The sequence below is a fragment of the Ambystoma mexicanum genome, chromosome 4q (assembly GCF_040938575.1).
Source record: "Ambystoma mexicanum isolate Mex_15411 chromosome 4q, UKY_AmexF1_1, whole genome shotgun sequence".
Taxonomy (NCBI): domain Eukaryota; kingdom Metazoa; phylum Chordata; class Amphibia; order Caudata; family Ambystomatidae; genus Ambystoma; species Ambystoma mexicanum.
In genome coordinates this window covers 59,453,618-59,468,437 of record NC_090928.1, presented here as the reverse complement: position 1 = coordinate 59,468,437, position 14,820 = coordinate 59,453,618, and the positions used below count along the sequence as shown (strand labels likewise).

The 14,820-nt window shown below is 43.2% G+C and overlaps 1 protein-coding gene across 7 annotated transcripts in view; it reads left to right on the top strand.

The window, feature by feature from the left end:
- Positions 1-14,820, top strand: part of LAMA2 (laminin subunit alpha 2) — a 3,027,572-nt gene that overhangs the window by 1,606,312 nt on the left and 1,406,440 nt on the right. For all 7 annotated transcript variants that reach the window (XM_069607473.1, XM_069607470.1, XM_069607476.1 and 4 more), the window contains one exon: positions 527-654. In XM_069607473.1, the coding sequence (XP_069463574.1) occupies positions 527-654 (128 nt within the window). The remainder of the gene's footprint in view (positions 1-526; positions 655-14,820) is intronic.

Sequence of the window (14,820 nt, the reverse complement as noted above, 5' to 3'; positions counted from 1 at the left end):
GCCCCACCATGTACATGTGCAGTGAGATGGCGTTTAGGGTTGTACCAGCACATGGTAAAAGAATAGAGGCACATGCATTCTGCGTGAAGAACCTATCTGGAGTACTTAAATCCTGGAAGATATTTATGTTTGTATATGTATAGATGTGTATTCATTAGGATGTGCAGTTTTATATAGCGCACTTGCTGCTATGCGGAGTAATATGGTATGATAAAGCTTGCAGGCATATCCCTTTGCCACGTGGCATTATTGTGACAGTTACAAGAACCGTACTGATCAGGAATGCGATTTTGGCTCTGTTAGTGGCACTGTTAAAACACATATGTGACATTCTTACTTCTTTACCTTAAGTATGTGCTTTTGACAGTAATATGGTTGGATGCTGGCATTTGTGGGTTTCATAGCTCACGCTTCAGAAAATTGCCCCAAAGCCTCGTTTTCCGAGTTGTGTTTCCAGAGAGATTTTTCTGCGCCTCCTTGAACTCTATAAGTGATATCTATGCTTCACTGTTCTTTCCCTCCATAGGACTGCAGGCATCACACATATGGTCCCTACTGCGACAGATGTCTTCCTGGTTTCTATGGAGATCCAAGGAAGCAGACTGCTGAGGATTGCCAGCCCTGCGCCTGTCCATTAAATATACCTTCAAACAAGTGAGTACACTCCCGATATGGCACCACCCACTGAACGTTTTAGGTTAGGATTTGGTTTAGTCATTTCTTATAAATACACATGTTAATGGACTTCCGCAAATTGATTACCCTACTCAGAAATGATTTGCACTTGATGATTTCGCGTCATGCACCACGCATGCAGTTCAGTGCCAGCATCATGCTTGTGAAAGAACATTAGACCTTTGCTTAGATCATACGTCCAACTCAGAAGAAGCTTTGTCTTGAGGTACTTTACCAACAAGTCAGCTGACCTCTATTTTATAAAGTATCTTAAGCATTGACAAAACCAACATGTTTTGGCTGTCATCATTTGACCCTTAAATGCCTCAATAAACCTCATGCCATGGCGAAAGGACAGCAATACATTTTGCACCATTTCAAGTGATAACAATCGTTAAAGTAACTGACACAAAATGAGTGCACACTTCAAACAAAAAAGGAGAGATAAAACAAGTACGGGTCTGTCAAGCCTAGACATCAGGGGCTCTTTTCATTAGATCGCCAGCAAAGGCACACACAGAATGTTCACCTTTTTGCTAATTATAATTTTTATAATTGTAAGCTAAATTGGTTATTTATAATGCGCTTAATACCTAGAGGTTTCTAATCATGGACCCAGGATCGAACCTGTGTTGCTCCACTGCCAACTTGCTTTGAAAGCCAGTGCTTGGCCCCTGAACTATACTCCCTGACAATTATATTGTCAGGAACATACACATGGAATGAACAATAACACATCACTAAAATGGGTGTGTAGTCCTGCATCTTTACCATATACCACTATGTCTACCAAAGGTTTTGCTCCACTAGTTGTCACTGAACGAACTTCTATGAGGCAAAACCTATAAACAAACCTGCAGCACACCAACATTTCCTCCCTTAAAAAATTAACGTATGCTTGATTTTTCAGTCATCTTATTTTTCAACCAAATAGTTAATGTTCTTCACTGGTTTATTCTTTTCTTATTATTGTACTTTTAAAGGACAACAATTTACCTGCTTACTAAAATAAATTTAGCATGTCTGTAAATATCCCTTTTCCGGGCCACGCCATTTTACAAAAATGGTAGTTGTGGCAGCAATTATCGCACATGCTCTTTAACCCTGATGGCATCACAGGAAGTTACTTCATAAAACCTTTATGTCCAATAAAGTGCCACTTCCCCTTTTGTTAAACAGTCTTTATTGAAAACTTGACGCCTCCTAAACAGTGATTTGGAACTGACCCCAGGGCTTGAAATTTTACAAATCAAATGGTACTTTGTCTTATATGCAGGTTTAATATTTCGAAAAGCAGCAGGTGAGGATAGGGGGAGTGGAGAAAGAGACAGACAACAGTCAAGACACAAAGGAAATCAAGGTTAATTTAAATTTTGCAAGTTGGAAAAAACAGATTCTAAAACAAGAGACCTTTTTAAAGAAATACTGAATGCATGCAGAGCAGGTCAAAGAAATGTGGTCTCTATGGCAGAATACCCCATTGAAATTCGCCACGTATAGATTCCTGCAACTGTGCAAAGTGAAGATCAGGAGTGAAAAGTGCTCCTATAAAGATTTGTCCATATTGGACCATTAGACATGCCACTGTGTCCTTGCCCTTCGATTGAAGAAGTGTGCACCACCAACCTTCACCTTAATACTCAAGCTCTCTTCCCAAATAGTAAATAAATCAAAACAGACCTTCTAGAGTCTCATATTAGCTACTTCACTCAAATGGTTTCACCTCTGCTAGCACTCGAATTTGATTCTCCACATCTATGGGCATTTTTCTCCTGGTTTGTAAAACTATACCATAACAAAAAAATATAGAGGCAATCATGTTCAAATTGGGCATGTAACACTTGTATCTGTATGGTAGCTTCCAACTAGTTATGTTATTTAACATACCCATAAATGTTGTGCTTCAAAAGTCACTCTCAATGTTAATGATTATTGCAGTTGCCTCCACTGATGCGGGTTGTGGAGATAATGTTACCTTCAACAAGCTAAAAAAAAACGGAAAACTCATAATTTGCATCATCAATATTCTCTTGCTTACATAATGATTTGTCTGCCAAATTTAGGTCCACCAAATATTAAAAGTTAAAACTTACTAGTGCAGAGGTTGTTAATCCCTGCACCCTGTTGGGCATTCGGTGGCTTCCCGCGAGTGAACCAGAATGGGCACCATATTGTTTTTGCTTTTTTATTTATTTTGACTTTGACCTTTTTAAGGTCAACGTCATATATCATTTCCATATCTAAAGAAGGCATTCACGATTGCTTGCGTCTGCTTGTAATACTCTGGTATACCCATAGTTGGTTCATGAGAAGACACGGCTTGTCATGAACCAAATGGGTGTGTTGATGCTGTGAGTATACAACCCATTGCGTGTTTAAGGTAAAGGACTTTTTTAAATAAATGCATGCGCTCACTAACCTGAGCGTTAACTCATATCTGTATTGGACAGAACAATTTAAACAAGCTTGGTTCATGCTAAGAGAGACCTGTCATTGACCAACTTGGCACATAGTACTGAACAAGAACAGTCCACTTTAAGGTTTGTATTAATGAGTAATGTCCTAATAACCTAAAAATAACATTGTGTCATCAAAAAAGGGGGTGGGAGTGTTAATCATACTGACTTCCAGAATATGTTCATTGATAATACTTGTCATAATATTTCATACTGAAAATCTGTCATTCCCCGAAAAATATTTTTAGAAAATGGATCGATAACTACATGAACATTCGCTCACATCTGAGTTAGCCATACAAAATTAACACAGGGATGAAAAGGGATTAATTCTCAGCCATAATTCTCTGCAGTCAGCCATCCCTAGCACTATATATATACTCTTGTGCAAAGAAGCGACATCTCTGGGCAGCCACCTGAGAATACATTTATTTAATCACTGCTTACAGTTGAAAAAGGAACATCTCAACTTTGTACTGCACACATCATGGGTTTTATACAATAGCAACAAATTGCACGATAAATGATGCTAATATGAACCTTATTTTTTAGTACGTTTTAATTGGCCATTTTACTTAAAGTTCAAATATCACTTGATTTCTATTGGACATAAACACTTCCGGAAACACATGATTTCCTATGCAAATTTCCATAACTAGGTGCTTTTCCACGTTTTCTGAAACATCGACATATGTTGCAACTTTTAAGCTAGATAAAAACAAGTTTCAAGAAATAACTTCTTCAGACTTTCTAGCACACTGCGTTCAAAAGAGAAATAGACTGTCTAATTTTTCATTGGTCAATTTCTCTACCATATCTTTTCCTGCCTGTATGCCAATTTCGTTTTATGAGTCACACCACTGAAAATCAATTATTCTGCTATTTGTTTCTGCCATCTCACTGTACCTTGGGTTTCTACCCAACATACTCCCTTATCTGCGCACAGCACATTTTCTGTCCTTCCTGCAATTTTAAACCCTCATAAACTCCTATCAGACTTAAAGCCTTTATTCATTTGGAAGGCAAACTGTGGAGCCCATTTAAAGGTAATGGATGTCTGCTGTAGCCATATTTCTGTTGTCAGGGAACTACTTTCCTGCATATATTTGAGCACTATCAGTTTTCTAATGTTTAATGTCTATTGAATGTGAATAACCTCCTTCATATTGAAACACAGTGTGGCCTAATGTTTGCGCTATTATATAATAAATGCATTTTACCCTGTCTCTTATGCAACTATATGATGTCATAGGTGAAATGACATCACTTCTATCATCCTTGGTCCACATCTTGTTTGTCCTCACTGTCTCTGTTTAGGGTATAGATAATACAGTTGTCTGAGTGCACAATTCTTCTCATATTTGCACTATTGGACCAGGGGGCAGGACACTGCCCTTAAATTACATAGTGACCTGTCCATTTACCAAAGAGCAGGGGAGAGGCTGTTCTTCTACAGGGATGTTCATACCAAGAAAAGACTTATTGTGAACAGATTTGGTGCATTAATGCTGCACGAACATTAAGGCTTATACGCATCATTGCATTCCTAATGGCTCATGCTTAACATTACACCATCCAGAGGGGCTATTAATCATACTGATTTTAAAATTGTGATTCATGATGGACTTATCATGCTCTTTCATACTGGCCATTTCATTCGCCCCATACAATATTCTTTATGACAAGTATTATCAATGAACATATTCTTGAAGTCGGTATGATTAACAACCCCCCTTTTTTGATAACACAATGTAATTTTTGGGTTAGTAAGATATTACTCATGAATACAAACCTTAAAGTGGACAGTTCTTGTTCAGTACTATGTGCTGTGAGAAACTAATGGTGACAACAAGTAAGACAGACATAAGTGATCACAGTTCAAGGGTGTTTATTGAACAATTAATTCTGTCTGCAGGTTGGAAAAACACCTAATCTAAACCTAAATCTAAGATGGGAGCAAGCTTCGACCATCAAATGAAAAATAAGGCAATCCTAGTGACGTCGTGTCAAATAAAGGGGACTGTTAGAGATATTGGGCCTCATTATAAGTTTGCCGGTCCAGTAACAATGGTACTGGTAAGCTTGCCGGTACTGTTGTTACCACACCGGCAAACTACGAGGTCTGCGAGCGGGTGCCTTTTCGTCCGCCAGGTCTGACCTGGCGGGAGGAACGCCACCCATGAGCAGACCATGTCGGATGCACGAATGGTGCCGGTGCATCCGACCACCCCATTCCCATTGAGTCCAATGGGACTGAAATGGAAATGGGTAGTAATATTTTCCAGCGCCCGCGAATGGGCAATTACTGAATCCGCCGGGGCTGTAATGCCCCCGTAATTGCCCATTCCCGGGCACCAGAAAAAAACAGACTCTGGTGTCAGCAGTGGTGGTTTTACCGGCACAGCTACCACAGGAGTCATGATGAGGCCCATTGTCTGAGGAGATAACCTAATCTTGTGGTATTTTGTTGTTGTGACAAAATGGTAGTATATTTCGTGGAAACGCATTGGTGTCTTCCCTATCTAGAGTGGTAATGCTCCCCTCCGAATGTATCCTAATGCCTGTATTTCATCCCTGGGTTTCCCAAAGTAAAAGTTACCAGACTTGTTACACTAATATTTTGACAGTAACACTGTCTTTCCTCAGCATTTTATCTACGATGCTGAAAATATGCCTTGATGGCAGATCTGTTCATGCTGTAAACATGCAAAATTAAATACTGCAAACCCGCTCACTTTCTAACTACAGAGCCCACAATAGATCATTCTCATGAAAGCATTTACCAACACGCACTTGCCTGTATGTTCAGATTAAATACAATGACCCAAATGCCATTAAATTTATCAGAACACAAAGTGATTTTTGTAATGTGTCTTTATCGTGACAGATACCCTTACCAATTATGCACTGCAACACTTATACATGGAACACATGTGTCAGTGCGAATGTGGAGAGAAAAAAAAACAACTTCAAAAGGCACAACTCAATAATAGAATGAACTGTAATCAGTTCAACAACCCGACCTTGAATTACAGGACTTGGCAGTAGTTACACTTAGTAAAAAAAACTTGTAATTTCAGAACTGCATTTACTTTGACATTGAAACATTACACATAAAATGAGTCCCCCCTATGAAAATGCATCCATTCAGGCATGGCCCTCACTTATTGACTGGTTTATATTCACCTTGAATTATGGTGAGGTTCCTGCCCTGTTATATCTGGAAAACCCCTCTTGGCAGCAATAAGAGGTATCGCGACCTCCGCACACACGAGCAGCACACAAGAAGGACACAACTTGCATGCCAGGATAACTGCTTCCCAGTCTACCGCCCGTCTCCTGCAGTCTCCCAGGAAGTTTCTGAGGCTTTACTCTGCCAGTCTGACCCACACCCCCTGTCTCGCTTCCTTTTAAAATCTATCTCTGTCACTCAACAGGAACTGCTTCTCTTCCTGAACATGCCCACATCATCCGAGCTGCCTCAGTACTTTTCCCCTCAACACAATAGTTTTGCAAACATATCTGCAACAAATGCTTCATGCGCATACAATGGTGCTCTTCAACAGTGCATATTTCAACCTCGCAGTTTGTGCCATGCTGAATGAAATCACACAACCAGTAAAACATATTTGCACGTTTTAATTCCATTGCAGAAAAACACTCATATTCAGTTCATCACATCTGAGTCCATTTTGCACTAATTTGTTAATGGCAGGTTACAGGTTATTGGGAAGGGGTTGTTAATTGATTAGCTCATGTTAGTATTTATATTCATAGTGCAAACCAGACAGATTAAATGTTACCCTGAACTCTTAGCATTTTAAAACAAGTGCTCATTGCAAGAATGTGCATTTCCATTTGGTGCACGCGCTGGCCATTTCTGATGTTTGTATTTTCGACATGAACCCCTTACCACGACTTATTTGTGACCTCAGAACTTCATTGCTCTTAGTGTCCCTACAGAACTATACAAAGAAACCTATTGCCAAACCTCACAACAAATACAAAAATGGGTATGGGATAATTCTCAGGAAAAGAAAGAAGTGTTCTCAAATAATATGTCAGGATGTGGAAGCCTGTGTCTCCCTTCTCCACATTTTGGACACAGGGTAAGATGAGAGCTTGGAGTACAGCACAGTCCCGGGCGTCTCTAGCACGAGGCAACAGTTCTAATGGCAGCTCTCAGGACCGTCGAACGCTAAATCTCACTTTCTTGAAAGTCTCAAGCCTTCGAGGACCTGACTTATTCAACTAACTAAACAAATACACAGTCTTTTTTCCATGGATTTGTGGTGATGACTTTCACCCCGGGATTCCCCTCTTCAGGGTGCAAATCCCTGAAAAGTTCTTAAATGATATCAAGACCCCAGATAGCTATGTTTTCTCGCTTTTGAGGGCCTCGCTGGTTCCAACATAAAGTTACTTTAACAAATTAAATTTTGTTTCCAATGTTCACTGGGTGATGGTTTCACCCCTGGGTCCCCCTGTTCTGGGTGCTGACCTTTCTCAATTGCTTCCTACTGTTTCACGTAGGTTGATAGCTTCACCCGTGGGTCCCCCTCTTCTGGGCGCTGACCCTTCATGCATCGTATTCCTCAATTTACTTGTCAGTTCTTGCCTTACTTCAAGTTCGGATCATAGCTTCACACTTGGATCTCCCTCAGTCGGGCTCGTACCCCTCTTGACTAGGGGTACTCGGTTTATGACTTCACCCCTGGATCTCCCTCTGCTAGGCACAGACCCCTCTTTATTGCTAGTGCTTGGATGATAGCTTCACCTCTGGCATCCCTCTTTCGAGTTCACTCCTGCCCTTTCTTAGCTTTTGCTATCACTTTTATCAATCTCAGGGTGGCAACTTTTCACCCTTGGATCCCCCTCTGCCGGCCTCCGACCCCACTCGATCCTTAGACTCCCTTCACTGTGTTCACTGTGGCTCTTGATCAGTGTGATAGTGGCTCACCCCTGCTTCCCCCTCTTCTGGGCACTGACCCCACTTTACTTTCGCCTTCTGCTTCTACACAGTTTGTAGTTTAAAATCTTTCAATTGTACAGGGATTTTACTAGACCTCCTGTATGACCACTTTGACCTCTTTCAGTGATTCTCCTATGGCCTTCTGGTACCATTTGTTTGCTCAGATGGGGATCGACCAGAGTCTCTTGAATTGACACTCAATCAGTGCTGGTTTTCCCTATGCAGTTGGTCTCCCTTTAACACTTTTAAAGTTCTTTACACAGTCCTTTAAACTTGGTTCATAGTTGCCACTTTGTGCTTCTCATTCAACACAGCCTGTTTCTTATCGATTCTCCCCTCGACTCACCAGCTGTGATGAACCGTTTTGCTTTTTGCTTTCCTGGGGCCAAGGACGTTACCACAGGCACAGGAGATTTCCTCTGCATAAGGTTGCCCCGTGTACCGTTGACATCTGTTACAAGACACTTGTGCTATTGTTCGTGGTTTTAGGCTCTCTTCCACGAAGGTTCCGTGGGCCTGGGATGAAAGGGGCAAGGTCACTTCTCTGCTCGCCACCAATGCGATTCCCGCCGCCTTTCTCCTTCTCTTGAACTGCCACAACTGATTAGCCATCTCGTCGTACTGTCTGCCGTACTCGCCTTTGCTCGTACTGCGCTCTCCCGCTGCACCTTTTATCCCTTTGGGGAAAGGGAAAGGCCGTCAGGTGTGTGTGGTTCAGGTCAGTTGCCTGACTTTGCCCGACGCTGGGGTTGGGATATGTCAAGTAAATGGTTCTAATTCAAGTCTGTTATCTTGTGTCAGAAAAGGAAGAGGTTGGAGTGTTGGATAAAGCAGGTGCTAGAGTTTCCAGATATCCTACAGGGTCGGAAGGGAAAGCGGTGATATGTGGAATTATCACCCTAGGATTAGGGTTGGTAGTGATCTCGGGAGGGTAGGCTTTGTAGGATTTTTGACATACACAGAAGGGTTTGTGAGAGTTCGAACAATGATAATCAGAGGGACGGGATTGGTAGGGTTTGCAGGGTAAACGGGAATAGTTGCCATCGTGAAATGAACAAAGGGGATTGTGGGAATCATAGTGTTCTGTCCTAGTAGATTGGGTGTTCGGGGCAAAATAACTAGAGGAACATGGAAAAGAATGTTAGGGAGTAGCCAGATAAGAACCAGGAAAAGCGGGAATCTGGGAGTTGGGCCTCTTAATAAGTTTATTAGATGTGAAGGGATTGTTGGCTTTACCTTTGGGTAAGGAAGATTCAATGGGTGGAAGGGATGATGAGCGGGAATAGCTTAAGCTTGAGAGTCTTAATTTCCCTCACCATCCTTTCTGTGATGCTACTGCGTCTCACCTGGGGTTTTCCCCCCCAGTATAACCCGGTGTTCCCCTACCCAGGGTATCCTCCACCACTGGCCCAACCCCAGGAACTGGATCCAACAGCTATAGCCATGTCCTGTCACCTGAATAAGGGATTCCCAAGGTCTTACTGGGCGAATACCCCCAGGTTTCTCACAGTGCCAAGTTGCTCAATGACAGGTCGCTCTTAGCATGAACCAAGCTTGTTTAAATTGTTATGACCAATACAGATGTGAGTTAATGCTTATGCTCATTGAGCATGTGCGTTTAAAAAAAGTCCTTTCCCTTAAACACGCAATGGGATGTGTACTTACAGAGATGGATCAGCATCAACACACCCAGTTTGTTCATGACAAGCCATGCCTTCTTATGAGCCAACTATGGCTATAACAGAGCATTTTAAGCAGACGCAAGCAATCGTGAATGCATGAGAATATTGATGATGCAAATTATGAGTTTGCTATTTTCTTTTCTTGTTAAAAGTATTATTGTCTCCACAACCCGCATCAGTGGAGGTAACGGCAATAATCATTAACATTGAGAGTGACTTCGAAGCACACCATTGATGGGTATGTGAAATAACATAACTAGTTGGAAGCTATCATACAGATACAAGTGTCACATCTCCAATTTAAACATGATTTCCTCTATATATCTTTGTTATGGTATAGTTTTGCAAACCACGAGAAAAATGGGCTTGAATGTGGGGAATTAAATTTGAGTGCTAGCAGAAGTGAAACCATTTAAATGAAGTAACAAAATCGAGACTCTAGAAGGTCTGTTTTGATTTATTTACTATTTATTTATTTAATTTTATTCTATTTATTGGGTATTTATAATGTGCCTATACACAATGTGTTTTAAGGCGCAGCAAGACAAGAGGGGAGGAACGGGGATGACGAAAACAAAAACGATCCTATTAGGCCTTGTGACATTCGGATCATACAAGTGCAGTAGCAAGAAGTGCGTGGGAGAGGGGAAGTGCTGGTCAGGGCACAAGGGCTTGTGAGATAAGCGAGTGCCAGGGTGGCAGGTGGACGGAACCAGGGGAATGCAGAGTGTGCAAGGGAAGGAAGGTCCATGTGCTGAGTGTGAGGTATGGGGCTGGAAGGGCTCAAGGGGTGCTGGCCCAACCAGGCTAGTGCAGGGGGAGGGGGCCCGGAAAGGCAAGTGCAAGTTGAGAGGGGGATCAGGGGAGAGCAAGTGTAGGAGTAGACTTGGCGAGGAGGGTCTGGTGCCCTGTAAGAATCTGAAGGAAGCAGGCAACCAGTCAAGAGGCAGACAGTGACATTAGCAGAGGAGTGGGAGAGGGAAGGAGGAAGAGAAAAGGAAAGTCTTGAGCTGGATCTCCTTTGGTTCCAGAAGCTTCTCAAGTCTGAGAGGGACAGGGAGACAATTCCATATGGAGGCACATGCGCAGAGAGAGAGATCTACCCACCCAAAATCTGCTTGGAAAAACGTCTAATCTGCAGAGAGTTGGAGAAAGAAGACCAAAGGGCTCTAGCAGGAAGGTATTTTTGGAGGGAACGTTGGATGTAGTGGGGTCCCAGGCCCCAGAAAGCCTTATGGATGATGCAGAGGGTCTTGAACTTGATCCTCTCAGCAATCTGGAGCCAGTGGAGAGATTTTAGGGCTGGAGATATGCGGTCCCTGGGCTTGAGGCCAAGGATAGGTCTTGCAGTCCTATTCCGGATTAATTGAAGGGGGAAAAGGGAGGATAAAGACAGATTGAGGAAGAGGCTGTTGCATTAGTCCAGCCTGGAGAGGGCCAGAGCTCTGGAGTCATTGAGTTTCTGGGGGAAAGTGAGGAAAGTGAGAATGTCTCTGAGGAGGTGCAGCTGAATGTGGGAATTCTTGGCAAGGTCCATGATGTGAGGAGAGGGGGAAAGAGAGAAGTCAAAAATGGCACCAAGGTTTTTTGCCTCACAGGAGGGTTAAGGGAGGGGGCCCATCGAAGGCGGCCAGAGAGTCAGAGGGAAGGAGGGAGAGAGATTGTTAGCAGTGCACCATGCCTGAATAGCAGAGAGGCAGTCAGGAATGAGAGAGGAAGAGGAAAAGGCACAGGAGGGAAGCTTGGTGGAGAGCTAAGTGTCATCCACATAACACTGGAAGTAAGAATAGAAGGAGGAGATCAAGTGGGCTAGAGGGGCCTAGTAGATGTTGAAAATCCAAAGTGAGAGGATAGAGCCCTGAGGGACACTGCAGGTGGAGAGTGAGATGGGGGAGGGAAAAGGGCACAGTTGAACCTGGGAGGGTTGGTCAAACAGGAAGGAGTTCAACCAATCCAGGGCCAGGGTTGTGATGCCAAGGGTAACACATAGCCAATTTATAAGGGTGGCATGATTGACTGTATCAAAGGCAGAGGAAAGGTCAAGAAGGATGAGAACAGAAGGAGAGTTCAAATCAAGATTAGAGTGCAAGTCTTCACGGGTGTTCAGGAGTGCAGTTTCCGTGCCTCTGCCCACTCTGAAGACAGACTGGTGGTCGTGGAGACAACCAACAGATCAAGGGTGTTTATTTAATTTCAATTAGGTTTGCAAAACACCTATCTAATCCTAAATCTAAAGATGGGAGCAAACTACGACCATCAAATAATAATAATGGAGTCCAAGTTGAGTCTGTCAAAATAAAGGGCCTATACTAATAAACCTATTGCCAATCCTAACTGCTAAATACAAATAGTGTGGGAAACAATGTTATGCAAAAGAAAAGTGCTCAAGAAATGATATGTCAGGATATTCAAGCCGTTGGCTTCCCTTCCCAATGTTTTCAGCACAGGAGAAGGTCGCACACTCGAACTTAGCACACTCTGCAGTTCAAAACCTCATCATCAGCACCTTCTGTGCCAAAGTCTCTTTGCCATTCACAGTCTCTTATTTCAGAGGGCCTGAATTACGGTTCACCCCAGGCCTCCCTCCGCCGGGCTCACACCCACATAGGACCAAATTTATCTACTTCTCCAAACTTTCTTCTTCATTAAAATCAAAGACTTTCCACTGTGCGCGGGATTTTTCTTGACCCGTTGCGGGACCCCTTAGATTCACAATTACTCGTTCTCTTCTTGATATAATCTTTTTCTCACTCTCACTTATGCCACTTCTCAGCTGGATATCTTACAGAGACCTTCGATTGAGCACCCACGCAGTGCCGGACCACTCTGTCAAAGGTATTGTATCAAGCTACTTGCGCCTCTTATCACATGTGTTTTAACAGTGTTCCTTTCAGCACTCACCATACAATGTTGCTGCTTCCATCCTTGGCTTCAACACAGACCGGTCTTGTATCGGTCTTCCCAATTCACCGGCTGTGTTGATTTCAGTGACTCTGCTTTGTTCTTGGAGCCAAAGACAGTACAACAGCAGCTGGTGCTTCTCCTCGCCTTGATTATTGATGTGGGAGGGCCACGGGTATCTCCGACACACAATGTAGGATACTTTAGCCTGGTTTCCTGGTCTTATACTTTCAATTCTTGAGGTCTCTGGAAAGTAACGGTTCCTTGTTGAAAAGGTCAAGGGAACTTCCCTCCTTGCGCTCCCCTTCTGTTTTGTCGTCTTTCTTCTCTCGTTCAGCAGCAGTCTCGAAACTGCTGTTTCTTCATGTGCTTTGCCTCGCTCAGAGTGTGCTCCTCTGCTCTACCTTTTATTTATTTATTTGTTAGGGTGCCGAAAGCCTGCAGGCATCGGGGCGCCACAAAAAGACAGGTACTTACGACAGAGAACACGACAATGAGACAGGACACTTGGCAAGCCAAGACAAAAAGGGGGATGTCACTTAACTAGGGTAGCCAATTTTCATTTGAACAAGAACGTTTTCAATGTCTTTCTGAAAATTAGGTGATTGGGTTCCAATCTCAAATTCAGAGGACGTTTTTTCCAGCTAGCGGCTGCCCGGTTGGGAAATGCTCCACCTACGCCATTAGCTTTCTTGTGTGGGCTAACTACAATGAGCCCTTGAGCCTCTGATCTCAATGAACGGACCGGCGTGTAGCTGACTAATTTAAATTTAAGGCAGACCGGGGATTTTCCGTACAGGCACTTATGTGTAAGTAACAGAGATTTCAACAAAACACGGTCTTCAACCCTCAGCCAATCTAGCTCCCTTCTAGCACTGCTGATATGGTGTAATCTTGCTTTTTGCTTGATTATTCTGACCGCATTGTTTGAATAAGTTGGTATTTTGTCATGCATTGTTTACTTGCACCTAGTAAGAGTGCATTACCATAGTCCAGGCGGGATAGAATAGTAGCTCTGGCTATGGTGGTGCAAATAACATCATTGAGAAGGGGTTTAATTGCTCTCGACAGCCTGATGTACTGTTGACAATTTTTGGTCACATACATGGCTTGAGCATCTGAGCTCATAGAGGCTTCCAAGCTCATACCCAAGGTCTTAACCTTACCCACTCCTTTGATGTGTATGTCTTTTATCAGGAACGATTCATATTCCAATGATAACTTTGCCTAGGTTGGATTATCCATGTGGGGAAGCTCAATGGAAGTCAGGTGTGAATGATGGTCAGTAATTTCCTAACCTCGCCTGACCACTGTATTGGGATACGTCAGGTATACTGCTCGGGTGTTAGTCTGTTTTCTCTCATAGCGCGTTGTCTGTGTGAAAGTGTTTGTGTTGTAAAAGGGGGGGTAGAGTTCCTAAATATCCTACGTGGTAGGATGGGGTAAAGGTGTTACATCGAAGGGGATAATGCATCTCACCATCCAGTGTCCCACTCCCATTCCCTGAAAACCCCTCACCCAGATGATCCTCCCATACTGGTCCACCTCTGGGTACTGATCCTAAAGCGATGGACGTGTCCTGGCCACCTGGATGACAGATCCCTGGGGACTAGTGGGTGAGACACCTTCTGGTTTCTCACAATAAACTGGGGGATGGCCTGCTTCTCCAAGTGTTTGCCCAGGAAGGAGGTAATGGAGATAGGGTGATAGTTATCCAGACAGGAAGAGTCTGCAGAAGGCTTTTTGAGAAGAGGGTGCACATGGGAGTAATTGAGGAGTGAGGGGAAGAATCCAGTGGCAAAGGAGTCATTGCAGAAATCCACTATGTCTTGAGCAAAGGAGACAATGTTGTCCTTGATAGTTGTAGAAGAGCAGGGGAGCACCTGATTAGATGAGACTTTCAAAGAGCGGACTTGTATAGTAACCTCATCAGGTGATACGGGAAAGTATAGGAGAGTGGGAGGGAAGGGGGCCAAGGGAGGCATGAGAGCGGATGAGGGAGAAGGGATGAAGTGAGAGGCCAGTGCAGTGCAGAATCTAAGGGTGAGGACACACTGGCATGTATAATGGGCCAAAATGGACAAGTCTTTATAGGAGCATGTTTTACTCCTGATCTTCACGTTGCTCAGTTGCA